General features: G+C 31.9%; 3 protein-coding genes and 1 non-coding gene across 4 annotated transcripts; 1 reads left to right on the top strand and 3 right to left on the bottom strand.

The window, feature by feature from the left end:
- Positions 1 to 287: 287 nt before the first annotated feature.
- Positions 288 to 5,678, top strand: LOC132716863 (palmitoyltransferase ZDHHC14-like). The gene is made up of 4 exons (XM_060700193.1): positions 288 to 388; positions 1,127 to 1,394; positions 3,775 to 3,903; positions 4,709 to 5,678. Exons 2-4 carry the CDS (start codon positions 1,145 to 1,147, stop codon positions 5,497 to 5,499), a joined length of 1,170 nt encoding a protein of 389 aa, XP_060556176.1. The 5' UTR covers positions 288 to 388; positions 1,127 to 1,144; the 3' UTR covers positions 5,500 to 5,678.
- Positions 5,679 to 8,224: 2,546 nt separating this feature from the next.
- LOC132716861 (uncharacterized) lies at positions 8,225 to 25,073 on the bottom strand. The gene is made up of 5 exons (XM_060700191.1): positions 24,975 to 25,073; positions 10,669 to 10,808; positions 9,979 to 10,012; positions 9,651 to 9,764; positions 8,225 to 9,269 (listed from the first exon to the last, which is right to left on the bottom strand). Exons 2-5 carry the CDS (start codon positions 10,732 to 10,734, stop codon positions 9,166 to 9,168), a joined length of 318 nt encoding a protein of 105 aa, XP_060556174.1. The 5' UTR covers positions 10,735 to 10,808; positions 24,975 to 25,073; the 3' UTR covers positions 8,225 to 9,165.
- On the bottom strand, positions 14,338 to 14,410 carry Trnaa-agc (transfer RNA alanine (anticodon AGC)). The gene has a single exon. It is a non-coding gene; the product is annotated as a tRNA-Ala (tRNA).
- Positions 22,901 to 25,025, bottom strand: LOC132716862 (uncharacterized). Its single transcript, XM_060700192.1, has 4 exons — positions 24,844 to 25,025; positions 24,138 to 24,171; positions 23,776 to 23,889; positions 22,901 to 23,193 (listed from the first exon to the last, which is right to left on the bottom strand). Exons 1-4 carry the CDS (start codon positions 24,907 to 24,909, stop codon positions 23,093 to 23,095), a joined length of 315 nt encoding a protein of 104 aa, XP_060556175.1. The 5' UTR covers positions 24,910 to 25,025; the 3' UTR covers positions 22,901 to 23,092.
- Positions 25,074 to 25,264: the final 191 nt, after the last annotated feature.

The raw sequence follows: 25,264 nt of genomic DNA, 5'->3' as shown, positions 1-25,264 counted from the left end.
AAATTTGTGCTTTGTTGTTTATTCTAACACGACCCGTATTTTCCCTATTGAATAAAGAAAGACCGAAAGTGTGTGTTACTATGCAATCACTGTTGACATTTTATATTTAGACATATGTGACATAACCGTAAGACATGTGACGTAACCATGAAAAATGCGATACGCTGAAAATAAGTACGGAAACAAATAAGACGCAGTTAAGCTTAATATCTAGGAGTAATTAGCCCTCGTGCATGTATATATTTTGCAGTATAGAACAAAAATTACGTCCCCTGCAACGCAATAATTTTAAAGAGTGAGGTCCCTTGTCACGCTTGACGTCGTTACTTAGAGACGTCAATCAGAATCAGTATAGCTTCTGAAAACTCTACCAAAGGAAACATTCTCAGTGAGTAATTTTATTTTATTCGTAATATAAATATCTAGAATTACTTGTATGCATTCCCATAAATTCGATGATGAATTCGGAGATAAGTAGGTCATGAAGTTAGAGAAGTACATCAGTCAAGCATTGTATAATCGAGTATCCTTTGTTAACAGTTCAAGCAATAAGTTATATGCAACGATTACAGGACTACTGATTTTGCCCTGGGGTTTTATTTCGTACAAATATTAATAAATTGTTTTCTTGAATGAAGACAAATTTTCATTTTTATTCTGCTAATTTTCTTTATTTGATTCTATAAAGAAGAAGATATATGCAATATATATGGCATGAATAGCCTAACTTTTTCAGTTAAAACAGAAATTTAATGACATTATTTGCAACAAATGAATGTTGTTCTTGTTTTAATTATCACAATGGTTGTTTATGTCTGAACCAGTCCCTAGCTCTTATTGAACATCTTGAAGATCATTGCATACTTGTAATTGTTTAAATTTTGCTTTATCTGAGCTGTAACCTAATTGTGCTTGGTGTAACCTAAATCAGTTTGAGTAATTCCAATGGTCATTGTGACAAAACAATGAATATCAAATCCTCCAATTTTTTAACTTGATAACTTTATTTTGTTTGCTTTTTTCTCCTGACTTATTAATATCTTGTTCCGATTTAAAGTAACTTTAGTTTTTGTTTTACAATACTAAACTAGTAGCTTGCAGTATATCTTTCTTTCTTCTGTTACAGAAATGACTCGAATTTCGAATGGAAGACTTTAAAGAGCCAAAGTCTCCCAAAATTCAAGGAGAGACAGGACAATCTGTCCATGGCCAAGGTGAGATAAAGTCATCCCATAGCCAAGACAAATTAAAGTCTTCTTTATGCCAATGCAAGCCTTCTCATAACCAAGTTGGGCCAGGGATTGTCACATCCAAGGATGACCAACCAGTTACCGTCCAAATTCTAGACGAGACCAAGAGCTCCAGCAATTTCCAAAGAAAAGCAAATTCGAAAGGTATGGAACTTTAATCTATTCATAAAACCTGTATTTTATGACTGTTATTCATCAGAAAGTTACATGAGTTAAAGAATTTCAATTTTCACAAATATTGTTAGGATTTCAGTTAAAGGAATCCAACTTAGGTCCAAAAGCTTATAATATAAAAAAAATATTCTTACATTGACCAGCTAGGGCACTTAAAAATGAAAGATATGCAAATTGATTATTAAGAAATATAAACCGTCGCACTATTCTAAAAATGGTGTATCTACAATTTCCTCTTTTTTGGGAAAAAGGGGTTAAAGGTTCAAGACGTTGTAACTTTTATTTAATAACTCCTAACAGTGTGGACTTCTGGATTGGTATTATAGATGTCAACATGTGATGAAAGCACTTTGTTATATACCTTTATAATTTGCAGTAATTGTAAAAATTAAAAAAAAAATTTGGAGATAGACCAAAAATGTTTATTTTTAGATAAAAAAATTACTCTAAAAATGAGTTTGCGGAGATATGACAAAGTAAGGCTAAAATTGTTAATACTTTTTGAGTTAGCATTTTTTAAGAGTAATAATTTTACTATAGAATATTAGTAGATTTTTACATTCTAAAGAACATTTTCAGCCAGAGTGGTTGAACCGCTGACACTGAATCACTTTATCTTCGTAAATTACTATGTCAAAGTGTAAATTCATTCACGTGATCTCCAACTTGGGCCTTTCTCGATAATAACAGTATAAAATTGTGCCATAAAAATAGAAAAACAAACATTTCACAAAATTTTTAATCAATGAACTTGCTAAAACAAACTGACATATTTTGAACCATTATGAAAAATGAAATGATTGTAACCATCTCTAATATTGTGATTAAATGATACAGATATAAATTATATTACCAATAATTCTTTTTAATTCACACAATTAAAGTCAATACCACATGCATTCAAAGTCTCAAGTATTGTTTGTGGTTTAATATCAACGTATGAAAAATATCTGCTCAAGTTCTTAACAATCTTTCAAGATTGCAAAATCGTCGTTTTCAAGATTTTACATCCAGTGAATTTTGCGATCTCCCATATTGGTGTTTGTCGCACAACGTAGATCTACTGGACATTCCATGAACAGGCTAAATCAAACCGAGCCGGCAACATTTTAGATCATGCCGTATTATGCTTTAAGAATTCTGCTATTATCTAATAAATATAATCATTGATGACCCGGAGAACACTGAAACTCGCATGCAAACTTAAAATCTATGTTTTGACAAGACAGTGGTATTCCGATCCCATTGGAATGTTAAATATCTATTTATTTTGTGAATATTTTAAGACTTGAAACAATGATTTATCTGAAACTGATGGCAAGTCAAAACTTCCCCACAGACTTGATGTTGTTGATATAAAATTCCATAGTTTTGTGGAAGTTCTGCTAACTGCAGTCACAAGTTCTAAGAGACAACATTTCTGTAAGGACAACGTCTGATAATGTAAGTAAGTCTGACCTGAAATGGACAAAATATTATCATTAACAATTAAACAACAACAATGTTCGATACTCCAAATAGTTCCAAATAGTTCATACGAATATCCGAATATAGTTATCCGAAACTATGTGATTGTGAAACTTTGAGAAATATATATAAAAGAATGATAATACTATGAAACAAATACTAATACAAAATATAAATTCACTTATAAAACGTATAAAAGCTAAAATATATTACTTACATGCTTCAGAAATCATTTTTTAACTGTTACTTTCCTAGTTAGCTGGCTGATTTAGATACGATTGTTGTTGTTATCACTGGAGTTAGAACAATTATATTGTCAGGCCCCTTCAGGTCACATGACATATATTTTTCAACTTGATTGGCTGGCACGAAAGATTAGCCTAAAAGTGTTACATGTGTTGGAGATACGACGAAAAAAGGCTAACAGCAAAGCTTTCCATTGGACATAGAACAAAATACAGACGCTATATCTACAAAAGTATGACGTAAATCTTCACAAGTTTTGTTTTGGAGATAGAACAAACTAATACTAAAATAAATGTGCAGTTATCTCATTTTTGGTAAAAATGGAGTTAGGACATTTTTAGAATAAGGCGACGAAACAGAAATTGAAAATGCTATTTTTATGATATTATACTGTCTATCTCGATTTGAGTGAAAAGCCTTGCGACACTTTCCTATTTGGAGTTTGATCTCCATCAAAGGGAACATTAATCTCGAAAAATTATTTCCAGTCCAATCGTGTCACGTAGAGTCCCTTTAATATGTGCTACTAAATCCCGCTGAAAACGAATCTGCTTTTCATAAAAATAACTTATTGTGCTACTTACAGTAATATGACGGTTTCCAATTACTATTTTAGTAATCTCTTAACATTTTACAGGTAAAACGAAACGTCGGAGAAAATGGGAGGTGTTCCCCGGAGGGAATAAATTCTGTTGTAAAGGAAGATATATCCGTGGACCTGATAGCACCGGATACCTGATCACTCTCGCCTTGATCTTGATCATAGGTATTATTGTATTATAATAGTACGGGTTGCGACCTTCGTGGTCAATTCCTACACATTAAAACAAACAACCGGTGTTTAATAGCTCTGAGACCGATATTTTTCTCAATTATAATGGTTATATTGCGTTTATAACTAGTGATGTCCCGTGATTTACTTAATTATCGTTTTTTTTAAATTTAAACTATCATCTGTGAATTGTCATTTAAATCACTGAAGGAACATATATATCGTGTAATATATACTGTAAACTACACGAAGGGTAACAAGTTTCAAAATGGCTAACATGGGCAGTACGTGAAACCTCACATCAATTAAGGCATTACTTTTAAACTATTAATTCAAATCAATACGATATTCATTCCCACAAAATAGTTCACTTAATTAAATGTTTCTATCCGTCTTTTTGCTTCATCATATTAGTTTTTGAGTGAATAAATGCACTATATTTCGACAGTATTATTGTTGTTTTGTAAAACCTATCAGATTTAATTAACCACTACTTCTCGGAACATACGTACCCTTTCTGCTTTATAGTATAATCTTTGTTTGATGGTACTTGTCTATTAGATGCATGATTTTATTTAATAGGAGAAAAACAAGTAAACTGTCAAAATAACAACATAAATTTAGCAGTAAAAATGTGCATAAATGATCGGTGTGACTATATAGAAAGATTTCCATTTGACTGACAAGGGTTTTCACTTCAAATTGTTATATGTAAATTTTATTTTTCAACGTAAATCAATTTATATCATCGTTGTTGTTCATATTTTAATAATTACATTTTTAATTGTTTCTATTTTAGGAGTGCTGTTTTTCAGCTTCGACAGCATGTATCTATCAAAAAGAGTAAGCCCAGTGGTTCCAGCTTCAGGGGTGCCCTTCTTTCTTCTTATGCTGGTATTGTTCAACGTGACCGCTTTTACTGACCCCGGAATTTTACCACGAGCCACCGCTTACGATATTGAAAAACAGGAAGAAATTAACTACAAAACAGACGACAACGGGTCGCGTTACACGGAAACAGATATCAAAGGAAGAGTTTTCCAGCAGCAATACTGCAGAACGTGTAAGATCTACAGACCGCCCAGGTCATCCCATTGCAGTGTCTGTGATAACTGCGTGGAAAGGTTTGATCACCACTGCCCATTTGTCTCCAATTGCATCGGAAAAAGAAATTATAAACATTACTTTATCTTGTTAATTATAGCTACCGTGCTGTCATGTTACGTCATTGGCTGTAACGTGGCAGTTATCTCTTTCCGGGCACAAGAATATCCAATCAACGAAGCTTTTATGAAGTCAATACCCAGTGTTATTGAAGGAATCCTTTGCTTATTTATACTGTTAACCGGACTTTTATGTCTTGTAGTTTATCATACACGACTTGTTTGCCGAGAAGAAACCACGAACGAATCGTTAAAAGACACATTTGCTAATAACATAAACCCATTCAGCCAGGGAAGCTGGTACTCCAACTGCTTTTATATCCTGTGCACACCTAAAGCACCAAAGTTGTTGGACAGACGAGGATTTGAAGATGATGCAGACGTAAGCCAAGAGTCAAGTAAAAACCTACCACCTCCACCAATTTAAAGACTCTAAACTTTTAATTGACTTTTTAGTAGAATCTACAAGATTATTTTTTTGTAATTGCCGTTATCAAGAAAAAATGTCATTCTGTTAGTATTTGAGATTGTTTGAGGATTCATTTTGCCTGTTGGGTTATCACTTTTTTATATTGTCAACACACTACCTTTTATTAAAAACAACTGTATCACTCCTATGAATGGTATTGTTTTGTTGTTTTTTTTATTGTTGATATTGTTGTTGTTGTTGTTTTGTGTGTTTTTTTAAAGCCAAACAAATTTATGCTTTGATGTTTATTTAATCATTTTTAGCTCCATCTTTGAAACAAATTTCGAGCTATTTCTACAGCCAGGTTGTCGTTCCAATTGCCGTTCAAAAACATTTGACACATTTTTCATAAAGTTACGAGGTGAGCTATAGTGATCGCTTTTCGTCCGGCGTCTGTACGCACAACCGAATAAGTATAGGGGGCCACCTAAGTGTAAACAGAACAAAAGAGAACATAAGAATTCATTCCATAATAATAGAGTATGGGGCACATGACCCTCTATTAAACAAAAGAAAATAACAAAAGAAATGGCCCCTTATCCTATTTCGGCCCACGGACATCCATCCATCGTTCGTCAGTAAACTTTTATTTTTACTTCCTCATAAACCCCTAATTCAATTTCATCCAAACTTCACAGGAATGTTCCTTTGATGGTCATCTTCGAAAATTGTTCAAAGAATTTACTTCCATGCAGACCTATGGTTAGGGGTCATTGATTTTTCTAATATGTATTTAGTAAAGACTTTAAAAATCTTCTTTAAAAAAAAACACACACAAAAAGCTATAGCTTAGATATTAAACATGAGACATCTTCTAGCGAGTGTCTGCTCAGTTTGTTCAAATAAAAGGTATTGGGTCAAAATTGGCCCCGCCAAGGCGCGTCATTGATTTTCCTTATAATTAATTATGTATACGGTAAAAACTTAAAAATCTTCTTAAAAAATGGAGCTAGAACTGAGATATTAAGCATGAAACATTTTCTAACGGGTGTCTACCATGTTGTTCAAATAAAAGCCCTGGGGTCAACATTGGCCCCGCTTCGGTAGTCATTAATTTTCTTTATATGTACACATTTTTTTTTTGGAACTGTTGTTTTCCCTTAGCAATAGCAACCAGTAATGTTGTTACACATGAACTATTTCAGATACAAATATGAACTTTGTGATTTCAGTTTAAGATATAGACTTGTTATCAGCTATTGTTGATAGTTTACAATATTACTTGTTCCTTGGCATGGAGACCTTTTATATTCAGGTGAGCGATTTCAGGGCAATCATGGTCCTCTTGTTGAGTTATTGCCCTTTGATAATTTTCATACTTTATTTTTGTCCGGGCCATTTCTCCTAATGTATTTATAAAAGCTATGGACTTGAAACTTCATAGGATGATAGATCTCATTAAGAAAAAGTGCAGTGCACAAGAACTGGTACTCTGCATTTCTTATTTTTTGAGTTATTGCCCTTTGTTAATTTTCATACTTTATTTTACTTTATTTTTGTCTGGGCCATTTCTCCTAATGTATAAAAGCTATGGACTTGAAACTTCATAGGATGATAGATCTCATTAAGAAGAAGTGCAGTGCATAAGAACCGGTACCTTGCATTTCTTATTTTTGAGTTATTGCCCTTTGTTAATTTTCATACTTTATTTTTATCCAGGCCATTTCTCCTAAAGTATAAAAGCAATGGTCTTTAATTTTCACAGGATCATAGATCTAATTAAGAGAAAGTGCAGTGTACAAGAACCGGTACTCTGCACTTCATATTTTTGAGTTATTTACCTTTATTAATTTTCATACTTTATTTTTGTCCAGGCCATTTCTCATAAATTATAAAAGCTATAGACTAGAAACTTCGTAGGATGATAGATCTTATTAATAAGAAGTGCATTGCACAGAAACTGCAGCTCTGCACTTCTTATTGTTTAAGTTATTGCCCTTTGTTAATTTTCATATTTCATTTTTGTCCTGCCCATTTCTCCTAAACTACATGTATATTGTTCACAAGGCGACACATCCGACTCGCGGAGTTCTAGTTTGTTATAAAAAGCGTTCCCATTAATTAAGCTTGTAGTTGACTAGAGGCACCAGACATCACATCTCAACTTAAAAATACTTGTGATGGGAATATTATAATGTATCTAGTTTCATAATTTACTGTTAATCTTGTTAATAAAAACAAGTACTTAACAAGGCTGTTATATTGTTTTATTCAGGTTTATGTTAAATAAATTGTGTGCTTCCGTCTACTTGATATGTCAGCAAAATACCGGAAAACGCTCATTAAGACTTTTCTGATAGAAGATGAAACTGCCATACAAATTTGTTTCAATAATATTTTATATTGCCCTCATAAAGAAGTTTTTTTTAATGATATACTGATAATATAGTGCTGTGAAAAAAATGATGATGTTTGATAAGTTTCAAGAGTTTGTTCAGCATAAACATACAATATGTTCATTGCTATACATACGATATAATGTGCATGTAATATGACAAGAAAACAAACAAACAATCAAACAAACAACAAAATAAAATACATTTGGGAACAATAAGAATAACCCAAACACGATGATGTTTGATAAGACAGAAACGTAGTATAAATTTTAGTGAAGTTTCATGTTCACCGGGGTCACTTATATTGATTAACCTGCGCATAGTTTTGCTCAAATGTGTTGTGCATTTAATTCTATATGTCTACTATATAAGAACAGATCCGAGAGTGCCGCAACGTTTGAGCTAAGCATATACATTGTACATTCATTGACTTCAAAAATCAGCTGTTTGTTTAGCATTTCATGTGCATTATAGCCAGAGATGTGTTTATTTTACGCTACTTGTATGAGTAATAAAGTAAGACACATGAGTCACATAACTTGCATTTATTCATAGATATAAAGTTACAAAAATATATATATTGTATATGATAATGAAACTTTTTAACGGAAAACAAATGTTGAGATGAAATAAGATAAAGGGTTAAGTTTACAGTGGCAGTATATAACAGTTATCTAAAATTGCTATAAAAATCAACGTGATATTGTAACTATTCCGATAAAATTATATATAAAAGTATATAGGAGTACGAAAACTTTCAACAGGAACAATATTGATCTTATAATATATTAAGTAGATTTTCAGGGTTCTGGTTCCACAGTATGTTACTGTGCCAAAATCTTTGATAAAACAATGAACGCATATCTTATGTATAAAGAAGTTAATGTTCATTGAAGAAAAATTCAAAACAATACAATGTATATACATTTTAGATGAACACTAACAGTAATAGGTTACTCGCATTAGGTCAGATCGTATTGCCTATAATTTAATATCCAGTATCATGTTAGGATGGGGGGCAAATAGAGGCTGATTAAAATAACATTGATAACGATGTTTGAACAATTGGATTAAACTGATGATATTTGTATTGCTGTACGTTAAGTATATACACGCAGGTAGAGTTTTATAGATTTTTTCGCCTTCTTACCGCATATTATTACTAACCAAACAACACAGCTTCCAAAAAGATCATTTTATACTTTGATAATTACCGTAAGTTAAAAGCACATATAAATGGTTCAGCAACTCGATCTATTTGAAACAGGGAAGTTTTGTTCATAAACGCTTATATGTTCCCGAATACTGCCCTCCTTCTTCTCCTTATGATTAAAAACACAATGGTTGCGATGATTCCTCCTATCAGGGCAACAACAATTAATACAGCGCCCCCTGTAAAAATGATATGTATATGTTACTGTCTATTGATATTATCTTATAGTAACATGTTTGTCTGATCACTTCATAGTTCACATAATTGCCAATACTCGTTATACTGAAAAGACTGGTAAAATGAAATGTGCTTCTTTAGGAATACATAAATAAATCGTCTAAAAGGCTACAAGTTATCATTAAATGGTTGATTTAAATTTAAAAAATGAGAAAAAATTCTTAATATTCATCATTAATGTAAACAACACTAATGTTTTAACGGAAACTGATACATTCATCAAAACTATCACAGATACTGTTTGCTTTCCATTGTGACGTTATATTCTCACAAAATGTTTGTTTGGTGTATAAATAATATAAAGATCATCAAAGTATACTTACACCAAGGGAAGCTTGTTGACGTGGAGGAGATACATGATGTACTGAAACCTGTGGCTGTACTTGTACAACAACAATTTTTAGGCTGCCCTGTCTTTTCACTGCAACAGTACCCATCTGTAATATGTACATGTTATGACAAAAATTACAGCTATTGAAAGTTAACATAATAATTATTATAATATACAACCATTAGATTTGATCACTGAGAAATCAAAGAAATCTTGTTACATAATTATATAACTTGTTGTTTGTTTTTTGTTGTTTTTTTAAGAAATAAAGTCAATGACAGCAAATAAAATGAAATTGATTTCGCTACGATAATACATACCTTTACACGGAGTTTGACCACACGTTTGACAATACTGAAAGACGTTATAATTAATAAAAAACATTTAATTTAAAGCGTGATTCATGTATTTTAATGTGTGTATATGATATATCAAATGAATAATAGTCTATAGTTATGGTTGAAATCAGAAGCGCCATTTTAAAGGGACTCCACTGAGGTTTAAAAGCCTAACAACATAACATTTGAATTTCTTACATAAATGAGCTGGGGCACTTAAAACAGAAATATATGCAAAGATAGTTAAGAAATATACTTTGAAATAAATTGAAAATCGTATTTTTAAGATTTTCTTAGCCTTTGAGTGAAAAGTGTTTAAACGCTTTCCATTTTGGGTCATTTTTTCCAATTTGAATAATGATTCTGGAAAAAAATGATCTGAAATTGCACAAAGATCAGTGGTCTAAACATACATCAAATGGCACATTTAGCTGGAAAACATATTTTCATTCCCACCATGTCAAAAAACCTTGAGTGGAGTCCCTTTAATGTTAAATATATGGTATAAATGCATTAGTATAGAAACCTTAGTAAGTGATGTCAGGGTACATGGTTAATTTAGTTGATAGTAGATTCTCAAGAGTTTATAATATTTTTTCTATATATAAACTTGAAGTTCGACAAAAATTGGAAAAAATAATTTTCAAAATATAGTAATCAAAATAAACTTACTGCAGAATAAAATAGAGATGATACCATACACAAATATATCAATGTCTGACGAGAAAGTACCTCCATTTCACTGTATATCTTTATTTACAATGATATAACGATATATACTATCCCACGTATTTTAAAACTGGACACTCCACTAGTATAGAGTACACCGACGATTAATGTTATTGTTAAACCGATCGTGTAAACAAATTAGAACATGTAAACCCCTATTGTCAAATTCGGGTAGTATATTGAACATGTGAGGAATGGGTGTTATATTAAACATAATTTTCTTTTTCGTCCGCAAAGATTTTGTCACATTCAAATTTATCATTACTTTCGAATAATCCTTATTGTGCTGAAACGATCATTTTATATTGTATTATTAAATATCTTGTTGATACAACAATTAATATGACCTTAATTGATGCATTTAATATAACTTTAAGTCATTTTACATTGGTTATTGTGTTATCAGTGTGAATAAAACAGTCAACGTAGAAAATTACAACAACAAAAATAATAGATACATTTAACTACATTAATTTAATTATTATAACGACGCGATGTAAAGGACTTGTTCCCTGCGGTCTGGAGACCGCATGGTATTGGTACGCGTTTAACTTTTGAGGCATGGAGGAGCACGTGACCTGTTTTCGGTACATGGAGGAGCATGTGATCTGTAAACCGTACATGATTGGTTAATTTACCTTTTCGAAAACCTGGCTAAATACCGTTTGCCGGTACGTTACGGATAATCCTCTAGGGAATAAGTCAGAATTACAAGAACAAAAAACTATTACGTGATATTTTTAATTTTCTATAATTATAATACCGTTTTAGGTGGAAAAACTTGAATGATGTGTTTGAAAATTATCAATGTTTCTTTAATATGTATCTCAAAATGTTACAAACAATAAATTGTTTATACTGAAAATCTGCAAAATTAAAATATTCCTAGTGGCATCTGCCATAATAAATAGAGATGTTTTCTGCGAAAACTTGCGTGTTTTTTTTCGGAATAATTCATAAAATGGTAGGCCTATTTTATCATTTTCTTAAAAAGAAATAATTGTTTTATGTTCGACCTTCTCCGGTCATTAACGGTCACCAGTTTCCAAAGACCTTCTTCTATATTGATCGATTATTGTCAACTATATTCCTGATACAAACGTTTATTTATCCACCCACCCAAACAATGTTGAAGATAGTTAAATGAAATATTTTTATACCATCAAAAATGTCCCCCGCAGGAAACCATTTTACTTGTTGTGTCTTGTTTGTGCTGCACTAGCTAGTAAACATTGTCCGCAATTTGTTTCGAATAGACTGTTTCTTGTTATGGTCAGACGATATTGACAAACGAAAGTGCGCCAATTAGTTTTAAAGTCTTGCTTTCTTGTACTATAATGTAATACTATAAATTTGAAGATCTCACAGCGGTGCCTTTAAAGACATCTAAATGGTGATCTGTAATGTCGAACTTTAAAATCTCGTGCAATGCATGTTTGTTTGTTTAACGAAATCATTGTTTATATCATGGTATAAATTTTGAATACAAAACCAATTGCTTGTCTAAACATTGCATATCCCACAACGTAGGAATGTGAAAATAAAGCAGGAACATTTCAAAAGTAACGCCGAATTATAAGAATAATGGCCTAAACTAAGCCGAGTCTTATAGGATCGCATGATTTACTGCGGAATGACACGATTTTCTTTACGAGTCGTCAATAAAAACAAAAGTACATAAAAACATTAACATTCATCAGCTTTACACTTCAGGACCAATTTTAAATGCGTTGCTTTGTTGAAAAAAGTTTTTATTTACATTTTTCTCCATTGGAACATTTTCCTCCATTGGAAAGATAAAATTTTCTTATCTCCGTATACAAATAATGGACCGTTCATCTGTCAGTAGTTTACCGAAACCAGGCTAGAATTAAATCATCACGTTTCATCTTAACCACCTAAAAGAGGAACTGTTTCACATGAAACGAAACGCCTTTGTGTTGCATTGGATTGTAATAAAATATCTGAATATTTCGATCTATCCGTTTGTTTACTTTTAAGAAACTAGGTAACATGTTTGTTTTGAAGAAATGTTGGTAACGGGTCTGATAACGTTAATGTAGGCTACTTTAATGTCTTATACATGTTTACAAGTTTATTCTCGCATTTGATTTTTTATTGTTGATAATTTGCTTATTAAAAGTTTATATATCGTTTAATTGGGATAAAATTAATTAATATCCAATACATAAGGATATACCAAATTAATACGGACGTGTCAGCTCTGTCTGTATATAATAAGATACATGGTGTCGGATTCCTGGTACAATACGACATTGATAAATCGTACCCGTCATGTCACAGTATAAAACGAGTACTACTAGTGCGATGAAATGCAATTTCCGTGTCGTAATGCTTCCGTAATGTAATCAACCGTAATGTCGTAAAATCTATTAAGGATAGGGGGGCTGTAGATTGCGTGTTACTATTTTTAGAATTGCGTGTTACTTTTTATACAATTGCGTGTTTCTATTTTTAGAATTGCGTGTTTCTATTTTTAGAATTGCGTGTTTCTATTTATAGAATTGCGTGTTACTATTTTTAGAATTGCGTGTTTCTATTTTTAGAATTGCGTGTTTCTATTTATAGAATTGCGTGTTACTATTTATAGAATTGCGTGTTACTATTTTTAGAATTGCGTGTTACTATTTTTAGAATTGCGTGTTTCTATTTTTAGAATTGCGTGTTACTATTTATAGAATTGCGTGTTTCTATTTTTAGAATTGCGTGTTACTATTTATAGAATTGCGTGTTACTATTTATAGAATTGCGTGTTTCTATTTATAGAATTGCGTGTTACTATTTATAGAATTGCATGTTACTATTTATAGAATTGCGCGTGACTATTTTTAGAAATGCGTGTTTCTTTTTTTAAGAATTGCGTGTTTCTCTTTATAGAATTGCGTGTTACTATTTATAGAATTGCGTGTTACTATTTTAAGAATTGCGTGTTTCTATTTTTAGAATTGCGTGTTTCTATTTTTAGAATTGCGTGTTTCTATTTTTAGAATTGCGTGTTACTATTTATAGAATTGCGTGTTACTATTTATAGAATTGCGTGTTACTATTTATAGAATTGCGTGTTTCTATTTATAGAATTGCGTGTTTATTTTCATATATATAAATGAGTATATTTATATATACAAAATAAATAAACAAAACTAATGTGACAAGACAGACCGATTAAATTTATAAAAAGGAAACGTTAAGATTTTTTCAAACCTTTCTTTGTTTGCTTTTAGAAAAAGTAAAAAGTCGAGCATTGCCCACGCCCGGCGGCGGCTCTTGTTAGCTTGTGCCTTAGCACAAAGTGCTTAAAGGTGTGCTTTTGTGAGGGCAACATGTCCATCTTTATAAACAATTTCTGCTAACAACATCTTCTTCTAACCATTGGTTGGATTTTCACAAAACTTTACAGGAATTATACTAAGGCGTTCCTCTATAAAAGTTATGCAAATAGTCTGAGTTTAATGCATGAGTAGAATAGATTTAGACAATGAAAGCGTCTCAGAAACTACAATGTCATTGTCTGTCGTGAGCTTAGATATCTTTCATGAAACACCACCTAGTGGTCCTCTACAAAAGTTAGAAAAATCGCACGAAAAATCGGCACGCCGCAGCCGGAACTCGAACCACGGGTCTCTGGATGGCTGGTCCAGTATGCTAACCACTACACCACAGCGGCCGTTGCTTTTTCTTCGTGCTAATTGGCCTTATATATTTAAGTTATTTTTAATTTTATTGTGACGTCATCACTTTTATTACCATAGCGGCGAGCTATTTATAGCTTCTTTAACCGCAGTTGGCTGACTCTGTCACTATTAATTTTCTTATTACAAATATCTTATGCCAAACACATTTATTGTTTTATAAGACTATTCCCGCCCAAGTATGAATATATATGAAAGAAAGAAAGTCATAAGCGGGAAATTTTACATTATTTGTGCGATTTTTTATGTATAATATCCCGCTATGACTTTCTTTCTTTCATATATATATATCATACTCAAGAGTTTAAATTGGTTCCATCCCATCCATGTGTCACTTAATTTATGTTGACTTTATTATACAGGAAAACACTTTCAAATTTTCTTTGGAATTTTGCAAGCTCAGAGCTTAATTAGCATAAAGCTTTGCTTAGTGATTATTAACTAAAGTCAATATCATCTAATTACTGACTTTTGCATTAAAAATTATGACATTTGCTATCATTGTATCTGAGGTGTACAGAGCAAATTAAGCTGTACTCATCAAGACATATGAAAGAAAGAATATATATAATAACATTTTGGTAACAGAGGGCGCCATTGGTTCAGGCAAATTTCTTTATAATCAGTTCTTAATATCGCTTACTGACAAGCATCATGACACACATGTATATTCAGAACTCCGCCCTCTACATTTACTTTATGTATTGTAGAACTTTGTCAGTTTGTCAAATCTTTTTGGGAAACACCTAAAATTCTTGGTATTTGTCTCGAAAGAACATAAATAAGTAAAAGGGGAAACGCTTGTTTTTACACACTATTTGATGTATAAGGTCTACAGCCTTTAAGTTTCTGAAAGTCTGGTACTTTTTTTCTTGAAATTTTTGTTCAAGATTTTGTCTGGTGATTCCCTTGAGTCAGAAAAATGAACTTGCTCAAAACCTATGATAAAAATGATTAACATATGCCATTATGAATCATGTATGAAACATGGTGTGCTGAAAGGTTGAGGGAGTTGATTATAAATATGAAAAGAGCATGGACAAGTAATTGCAAAAATGGGTATATGACTACGATTGAACTTAACGATCTACAGAAATAAAAAAATACAGCCTTTTGACAATTTTTACGTTAATAAAAGTAGTAATGTTGAAACATATAAGTTTATATAGAGGATATTTGTTTAGTTCAGTGTAAGATCGGAATATATTTCACCGAGTGAGCACCAAAAGGTATATTTCACGAGTGGCGCAGCTACGAGTGAAATATGAACTTTTGGTGTTCACAAGGTGAAATATATTTCGATCTTACACTAAACTAAACACATTTTCTTTTTATTATATGCAAAGAAACGTTTTAAAAAGACATAAAACCTAATACTGAATGAAAAGCGAGCCAAATAATAAAACAACGTGACGTCATTTATGACGTCACGTCATGAAGTTGGTTCCCAGTACTGTGCACGCTGGTATTTCACTGAAACAACGTAAGGGGCTTAAATTCAAAACAGTGAAATTATCAAATTGATAATTTCACTGTTTAAAACAGTGAAATTACCATTTTTATTTCACTGATATATTTCTATAACCCACCGAAAAGCATGTAATAAATACATGTATCGGTTACCAGATTTATTTGTTATCAATCTTGTAGTTGACTAGAGGCACATATCTTAATTTTATTCAAAGCATGTGATGGATTATCATAATGTATCTTCTTTTATAATTAACTGTTGAGCTTATTAATAAATACTAGTGCTTAACAAGGGAGTTATATTGTTTTATTCAGGTTTATGTTAAAGAAATTGTGTGCTTCCGTCTACTTGATATACCAGCAAAGTACCGGAAAACACTCATTAAGACCTTACTGATAGAAGATGTAACTGTCATGCACATTTGTTTCAATAATATTTTATATTGCCCTCATAAAGAAGTTTTTTAAATGATAAACTGATAATATAGTGTTGTGAATTACGATGGTGACTGTAGTATAAATTTTAGTGAGGTTTAATGGTCACCTACAAATATAAAGGGGTCACTGATATTAATTATCCTGCGCATAGTTTTGCTCAAATTGGTTGTGCATGTTAATTATACTTTAGGAGAGTGCTGTACCGTTTTAGCTAAGCATTTACATTGTACATAAATTTCATTGACTTTTTGAAAGCAGCTGTTTGCTTAGCACAGGTAGGTTATGGGTAGAGATGTGTTTATTTTACGTTACCTGTATCAGTAGAAAGTAACACATATGAGTCACGTAACTCGAATTTATTCATAGATATAAAAAGTTACAAAAATATAAAAAACACATAGTAAACATATGATGATACAACTTTTTAATGGAATTAAATGAGTTGAACGGTTTAGTTTACCGTGGCAGTATATAACAGTTAATCTAGATTGCAATTAAATTTAAAGTCGTGTTGTCAATAAGTCGATAAGAAATTATAAGTATATAGAAGTAATTAAGAATATATTTAACAGGAACAATACTGATCTTTTAACATAAGCACACTTTTCAGGTCATTATTATGACAAAATCCTTTGATAAAACAATAAAGAATATCTTGTATTTGTATCATAGTTTGGGGACCTTTCTAATGAAAAGGTGTCCGAGTTAAATCGTATACATATACATGCACAGTGCGTTAACTGGAGTGCAGGTCCATTGATTGGCTCATTTTTGCTGGGGTTTACTTATTGTGACGGAAGAGAAAGAGAAAACGATAGAAATATCGTATTCAGATGCTCGTTCATTGGTTAACTTTTTCCGGGGTTTCATATTTTGACAACAGTGAACGTGTTTTAATGTTTGACTATGATACAAAAGAGAAAGAACATCAAAACACTCGGCAATCTGAATTATACTCGGGGGGTTACGCCCCCTCGTACAAATCAGATAGCCTCGTGTTTCGAGGCTCTTTCTGTTACATAAAGGATTAATGTTCATTGAAGAAAAAAGTCAAAACAATATAATGTATATATATATATATATATATATATATATATTATATATATATATATATATATATATCCTTTTACCCCATGAGCATATTGCGAAAATGACCGTTTTCATTGAAAAGCCTCCTGTAACAAGTTCAAACTGCTATGAAACTATGAAAAATGCTTCAATACTAATGAAACTTGGCACAAATGTTGACTACACCATATCCTCTGTAACAACATGCTCAATGGTAAATTTCATGTTACCATGGCAATGGGGGACGTCTCAAAATTGCCAAAAATCACTATTTTGCGTTGTTTTTTGCCTTCAAAGTGCTGCAACTTCTCAATGAATTGAGATAGAGTTAAAGGCTTTTCAGCGTTGGTTACTAGTTACCCTAAGATCGACCTGAGGCCATTTTCAGCCTATTACATGTCCAAAATTTTCTTGGCGATTTGGATGGGGGAAGGCGCCGAAAAAGTGGTCACTTTTTTTAACAACATTTCTCAAACGGAAAACAGTGTTTGTGGTCTAAATAGGGCATTTTTTCACTGTTTTAGGCCTCAAAAGGGGGGGGGGGGGCAAAAAAGCCGTCGAAACACGCTTATATAAGGAAAAGGTTAACAAAAAATAATGAAAAACCTTGGATTTACGCAAAAACTAGATTTCCCATGTTAACACATGCCCTAACACGAACATTTAGTGAAAGATCGTTGTTTTTTGACATTTTTTTTATATCTTTAATTAACCTTTTACCCCATGAGCATATTGCGAAAAATGACCGTTTTCATTGAAAACAAGCAACAAGCCTCCTGTAACAAGTTCAAACTGCTATGAAACTATGAAAAATGCTTCAATACTAATGAAACTTGGCACAAATGTTGACTACACCATAGCCCCTGTAACAACATGCTCCATGGTAATTAAATTTCCTGTTACCATGGCAACGGGGGGACGTCTCAAAATTGCCAAAAATCACTATTTTGCATTGTTTTTTTTTTCCCATCAAAACTGATTTCAAAGTGCTACAACTTCTCAATGAATTGAGATAGAGTTAAAGGCTTTTCAGCGTCGGATACTAGTTACTCTAAGATCGACCTGAGGCCATTTTCAGCCTGTCACATGTTCAAAATTTTCTTGGTGATGAGGGGGACTCCGCCCCCCCCCTTCAAAGCCCCCAAACAGAAGGGGGCACATCCCCCTGATGTAATATTTGGATGGGGGACGGCGCCGAAAAAGTGGTCACTTTTTTAACAACATTTCTCAAACGGAAAACAGTGTTTGGGGTCTAAATAGGGCATTTTTTCACTGTTTAAGGCCTCAAAGAAGGGGGGGGGGCAAAAAGCCGTCGAAACACGCTTATATAAGGGAAAAGGATATATATCTTAGATGAACAGTATCAGGTGTAGGTTACTTGCATTAGGTCAGATCGTATTGCCTATAATTTACCATCCAGTATCATGTTAGGATTGGGGGCAAATAGAGGCTGATTAAAATAACATTGATAACGATGTTTGAACGAATATTGGATTAGACTGATGATATTTGTATTGCTGTACGTTAAGTATATACACGCAAGTCAAGTTTTATAGATTTTTTCGCCGTCTAATCGCATATTATGCTCAACACACTAACCAAACAACACAGCTTGCAAATAGATCATTTAATACTTTGATAAATACAAGGGATGTCATCTGGAGCCGAAACGGCCATCCGGATATCCGAATCAAACATCCGGATACATCCGGATGTTCGGATCGTTGTTATATTCTTAGTTGGCTGATATGACGTAACCATTTTTTCGCGACCTTTTTCAAAGTGTAGTATTTCGTTTCATTTCCTTTTTAATTGAATGTTACGTATCAAAATAATTTTGGTATTGATTTTATTTTTTCTATATAGAATATGACTGTTATCGATAAATTAAGTGCGTATGATACTTACGATTTCAAATGAAATGAAAATTAAATTTATCGCCGATTGTCTAAATTCCTGAATTAGTGCTATAATACACAATAACACTTGCTCACATTTGTGAAAACAAAATAACACCCGTAAAAAATTAAAAGTTTCCATGCATTGTTCAATAACATGCATACAATTTACAAAGTCAAAAGTCAAATTTCCTTTATTACACACATTTCATGTTAACATGAATAAATGTGGTTAGTAATAAATACAATGTTAGTAGAGGCTCTTTAAACAAATGTACAATGTATAATTATATAATTTGAGTGGTAAAATAATTCGTAAAAAGAGTATTTATTCATATCATTTGCAGAACTGCAGTACGTTCAATTAACAATGTATCAAAACCACAAATTGTTAAAGTTCTTAGTAAATATGTTACCACAAAAAAAACCGTGGAGAGTCACGTAATTTAGACACTCTCTAAGGGTATAATTTCGTTTTATATTACCTTTCTTTTTATTTATCGACAAACGATGAGAATAGTTACAAAAAAGAAAAAGGGAAAAGAAATAATAATATAAACAACTGACAAGTGATGTACAATTATGTACGACACAATATTTTAAACCTTTACAATGACATTTCTAGACTCATACTTATAAGCTAAATGAAAAAAAGTGTCATACTATTTAGACAAATATTATAACAAACAAACACTTTACTATGAGTAATAAAAGATTTATCTGTGAAATATTCGTGTAATAGTCTTGGAATGTAAGTAATTCTTGGAATGTAAGTAATCACATATGAGGTGAATTCTAATTTTAATTATCTTAAAATTATTGTTTTAACAAATTTACATAATTTCAAATATTCGCTCTTGTTTTCTGTATTAATTAGTTGATCTAGTTTGAATGTATTTGCACGTCTGTAATAATAGGGTTTCAAAAATTTCTTTCTTTCATCATTAAGCAAAACACATTCAAATAAGTAATGAAATTCGTCGCCTATTTTATTGTTACAAGAAGTACATGTTCTTTGGTTAATTGGTATTCGGGCCCAATTTCCGGTTTCTATTGGTAATCTAGAATGTAGGACAAAACCCCACCAGTTAAAACCCCACCACTCAAAATTTTATAGAGTGGACAAAACCCCACCACTAAATTTTATAGAGTGGACAAAACCCCACCACTTAATTCTACAGAGTGGACAAAACCCCACCACTTACGTTTTATAGAGTGGACAAAACTTTCTTGTAAACATGTTAAAAAACGAACAATGGTGCATCAGCAGAAACTCGAAAGAATGTGTGAACAACTCATCAATAAGGAGAAGACTGTACCCGAGTTTCTTCAGGCTTCAGCCACAGTATCCACTTAAACTAAGTACAATGAAGTACAATGAACGAAAATTGACTGAACTGAATAAATTAGAAATGTGCTATAAAAATGTGCTATTTTGTAATCATTAATTCATGAAAATGTGCTACATTCTTGTTTAATAGTAAATAGTTTATTTTTTATATAAATAAATTGAAGAAATGAATTTGAACAGAAGAAACTAAAAATAATGAATAATTCAAGGTCATAAATGTGGCACAGTCTCAAATAAATGACTACTCTTTGATGTTTATTTAACAGTTTGTAAATTATTTGTATAATCTCTTATATTACACAAATGTTATATTGAAATTAAAAAATAAAATGTGAAAATGTGTACTGTATATTATATATATTTTAATTCATCAAATCTTGCCCAATAATTGGTAAGTGGTGGGGTTTTGTCCACTCTGTAAAATTTAGTGGTGGGGTTTTGTCCACTCTATAAAATTTAGTGGTGATCTAAGTGGTAATCTATGGTTGGAAGACGGACAAAACCCCACCAGTTAAAACCCCACCACTCAAAATTTTATAGAGTGGACAAAACCCCACCACTAAATTTTATAGACTGGACAAAACCCCACCACTAAATTTCACAGAGTGGACAAAACTCCACCACTTATTAGGCAAGATTTGATGAATTATAATATTTATAATATACACATTTTTTTCACATTTTATTTTTTAATTTCAATATAACATTTGTGTAATATAAGAATGAACAATTTTATTAACAATGCATGTACATCTTGCATGTGCAATATGCAAAAAAAGGTGTTACAAACTGTACACAAAAAACTTAATCCTAATCCCTGAAGAACAAAACAGATTATTTATTGATGTTTTGATTGCAAAAAGGTGTTACAAACTGTAACTCCTTATTGATGAGTTGTTCACACATTATTTTGAGTTTCTGCTGATGCACAATTGTTTGTTTTTTAACATGTTTACAAGAAAGTTTTGCCCACTCTATAAAACTGAAGTGGTGGGGTTTTGTCCACTCTGTAAAATTTAGTGGTGGGGTTTTGTCCACTCTATGAAATGTAGTGGTGGGGTTTTGTCCACTGTATAAAATTTTGAGTGGTGGGGTTTTAACTGGTGGGGTTTTGTCCTACATTCCTATGGTTACGTGTACGAAATTTTATCATGTAACGAAGAAAAGGTTTAGGAGTTGATAAAAGGTATTTTTCGAAATTAAATTCTTTTTTGAATATTCTGTAGAATGTACTTTTGCTGGAGTTTTGAATAACGGAATACCAATCATTTAGAAAAACATCTTTTAGTTTCTGTCTAATTGCTAATTTCAACCACCGTTCGTTTCCAAAATTTTGTGTATCCCATATATTACATAAACCGCAATTTATAAAAATTTGTCTTAAGTTTGCAATCCAAGGCTCAAATTATTTTCACTTAAGTTTTTTGAAAGATTATATGTAATATTGTATAATAGAGACGACAATTTCTTTTGATGATTATTTACATCGTGCTTTTTTAATCTAGCCCAAAGCATGATTATTCTTTACACACGATGACCTTTGACAGGTGTGTAGCCGGCTTTTCAAAAGAATCTGCCAATCTCTGATGTTTAACATGTAGACCTGGCTGTTTGATTCGAATCATCAAAGAAGTTGCCGAAATTTACATTAATTACACATATTTTAAGTGTTCATAAGTGAAAAAAACTGTGAAAAAATTGTTTTTAAAAAAAAGGCACATGTTTGATTTATACTAAAGGAGAAAGATATTTTGACGGATAATTATTGTATCAATTTTAATAAAAGCTGTGATAATTGACATATAACTATTCGTAAGTGCATTTCTTTATTTGCTAATTTTATTTCTGCAGATTTTTTATTTTCTCAAAATAAGGAGTCGACGGCTCGGTAAGCCGAAATATATATAGAAATAATTGCCTAATTAATTATTTAAATTCTGACATAAACAATGTAAAATCGTTGCCGATGACAATCGCACGGGACTTAGAATATTCATCTTGAATCCTACAAAACTTAAATTTGTTTGGTGTTTAACATACTAGTACATGTAGATTAACAACATGTGTCATACACGACTCGTAATTTTTATAGTAATTATTGATTTTTTTGTGGTCTGCAGAGATTACGATGTGTATTGTCAAATTAAAGTACAATATGCAATATGGTGTCAACACCATGTCTACGTTGATTATCTCAACGCATGTTCATGTATTTTTCACATTTTCTAAATATTCTGAAACATTTTATACAAACATCCGGATCCGAAAATCGGCTCCGGACACCGAATCGTGATCCGAACGTTCGGATATCCGGACTCCGAATGACATCCCTAAATTATTAAATACGTTAAAAATAAGTTAAAAGCACATATAATATGTCAATGGTTTAGCAACTCGATCTATTTGAAACAGGAAGTTTTGTTCATAAACGCTTATATGTTCCCGGATACTGTCCTTCTTCGTCTCCTTATGATTATAAACACAATGGTTGCGATGATTCCTATCAGGACAGCAACAATTAATACAGCGCCCCCTGTAAAAAAAATTGATACGTTTATGTTATTGTATATTGATATAATCTTCTAGAGATAATAGTTAAAATGTCTGATGATTTCATGGTTCACATGATTGTAAACAAATACTCCTTATGTAAAATGAAATGTGCTTCTTCAGGAATACGTAAATAAATCGTCTAAAAGACTACAAGTTATCATTGAATGGTTGATTTAAAAGATTTTTAAAAAATTATTAATCTTTATCACTAATATTAACAACACAAATGAGCCGCGTCATGACAAAACCAACATAGTGCGTTTGCGACCAGCATGGATCCAGACCAGCCTGCGCATCCGTGCAGTCTGATCAGGATCCATGCTGTTCGCTTATAAACCCTATTACAAGTAGCGAATCTGATAGCGAACATCATGGATCCGGATCAGACTGCGCGGATGCGCAGGCTGGTCTGGATAAATGCTGGTCGCTAATTAACGGAAACTGATGCATTCATCAAAACTATCACAGATACTGTTTGCTTTCCATTGTGACGTCATATTATATACTCACAAAATGTTTGTATGGTTTATAAATAATATAAAGATCATCAAAGTATATTTACACCAAGGGAAGCTTGTTGACGTGGAAGAGATACATGAAGTACTGAAACCTGTCGCTGTACTTGTACAACAACAATTTTTAGGCTGTCCCGTCTTTTTACTGCAACAGTACCCATCTGTAATATGTACATGTTATTACTTAAATAAAGATACAACAGTTACATGTATGACAAAAAATGACAGCTATTGAAAGTTAACATAATAATTATAAAATACAACCATTAGATTTGATTACAGAGATATCAAAGAAATCTCGTTACATAATTAAACTTGTTATTTTTTGTGGGTTTTTTGTGTGTTTTTTAAGAAATAAAGTCAATGACAGCAAATAAAATGAACTTGATTTCGCTACGATAATACATACCTTTACACGGAGTTTGACCACACGTTTGACAATACTGAAAGACGTAAAAATTAATAAAAAAAACACTTAATTTAAAGCATGATTCATGTATTTTAATACGTGTATATGATATATCAACTGAATAATAGTCTAGTTATGGTTGAAATCAGAAGCGACATTTTAAAGGGACTCCACTGAGGTTTAAAAGCCTAACAACATAACATTTGAATTTACTACATTAATGAGCTGGGGCACTTAAAACAGAAATATATGCAAAGATAGTTAAGAAATATATTTGAAATAAATTGAATATCGTATTTTTATGATTTTCTTAGCCTTTGAGTGAAAAGTGTTTAAACGCTTTCCATTTTGGGTCATTTTTTTCCGATTTGAATAATTATTCTGGAAAAACGAAGTGCGCGAATGATCTGAAATTTTGCACAAAGATCAGTGGTCTAAACATACATCAAATGGCACATTTAGCTGGAAAAAATATTTTCATTCCCATCACGTCAAAAAACCTTGAGTGGAGTCCCTTTAATGTTAAATGTTTGGTATAAATGCATTAGTATAGAAACCTAAGTAAGTGATGTCATGATACATGCTTAATTTAGTTCATAAGTAACTAGTTTCTTAAGAGTTGAGAATGTTTTTCTATATATAAACTTGAAGTCCGACAAAAATTGGAAGAATAATTTTCAAAAAATAGTAATCAAAGTAAACTTACTGCAGAATAAAATAGCGATGATACCATACAAAAATATATCAATGTCTGACGAGAAAGTACCTCCATTTCACTGTTTATCTTTTTTACAATGATATAACGATATATACTTATTTTAAAACTGGACACTCCACGACGTTAACTAGTATAGAGTACACCGACGATTAATGTTATTGTTAAACTGATCATGTAAACAAATTAGAACATGTAAACCCCTATTGGCAAATTCGGGTAGTATGGAGAGGGTGATATATTTAACATAATTTTCTTTTTGATTTTTCAGATTTTGTCATATTCAAATTTATCATTATTTTCAAATAGTACTTATTGTGCTGGTACTTTTTTTGAAGAATGGCTGAAACGATTATTTTATATTGCATTATTAAATATCTTGTTGATACAACACCTTTAATTAATATAACTA

This window comes from Ruditapes philippinarum, unplaced genomic scaffold (genome assembly GCF_026571515.1).
Source record: "Ruditapes philippinarum isolate M1 unplaced genomic scaffold, ASM2657151v2 ctg318_1_1_1_1, whole genome shotgun sequence".
Taxonomy (NCBI): domain Eukaryota; kingdom Metazoa; phylum Mollusca; class Bivalvia; order Venerida; family Veneridae; genus Ruditapes; species Ruditapes philippinarum.
Note: the sequence above shows the minus strand (reverse complement) of the source record. Positions and strands in the feature narration are given on the sequence as shown.

Excerpts from the sequence above, each read along its gene's own strand:
- LOC132716861 (XM_060700191.1), bottom strand. The coding sequence starts at position 10,734 with ATGGAGGTACTTTCTCGTCAGACATTGATATATTTGTGTATGGTATCA. Across the intron at positions 10,013-10,668 it reads CATCTCTATTTTATTCTGCA|TATTGTCAAACGTGTGGTCA; the intron begins GTAAGTTTATTT and ends AACGTCTTTCAG. Across the intron at positions 9,270-9,650 it reads GTCAACAAGCTTCCCTTGGT|GGGGCGCTGTATTAATTGTT; the intron begins GTAAGTATACTT and ends TCATTTTTACAG.
- LOC132716863 (XM_060700193.1), top strand. The coding sequence starts at position 1,145 with ATGGAAGACTTTAAAGAGCCAAAGTCTCCCAAAATTCAAGGAGAGACA. Across the intron at positions 1,395-3,774 it reads AAGAAAAGCAAATTCGAAAG|GTAAAACGAAACGTCGGAGA; the intron begins GTATGGAACTTT and ends AACATTTTACAG. Across the intron at positions 3,904-4,708 it reads CGCCTTGATCTTGATCATAG|GAGTGCTGTTTTTCAGCTTC; the intron begins GTATTATTGTAT and ends TTTCTATTTTAG.
- LOC132716862 (XM_060700192.1), bottom strand. The coding sequence starts at position 24,909 with ATGGAGGTACTTTCTCGTCAGACATTGATATATTTTTGTATGGTATCA. Across the intron at positions 24,172-24,843 it reads CATCGCTATTTTATTCTGCA|TATTGTCAAACGTGTGGTCA; the intron begins GTAAGTTTACTT and ends TACGTCTTTCAG. Across the intron at positions 23,194-23,775 it reads GTCAACAAGCTTCCCTTGGT|GGGGCGCTGTATTAATTGTT; the intron begins GTAAATATACTT and ends TTTTTTTTACAG.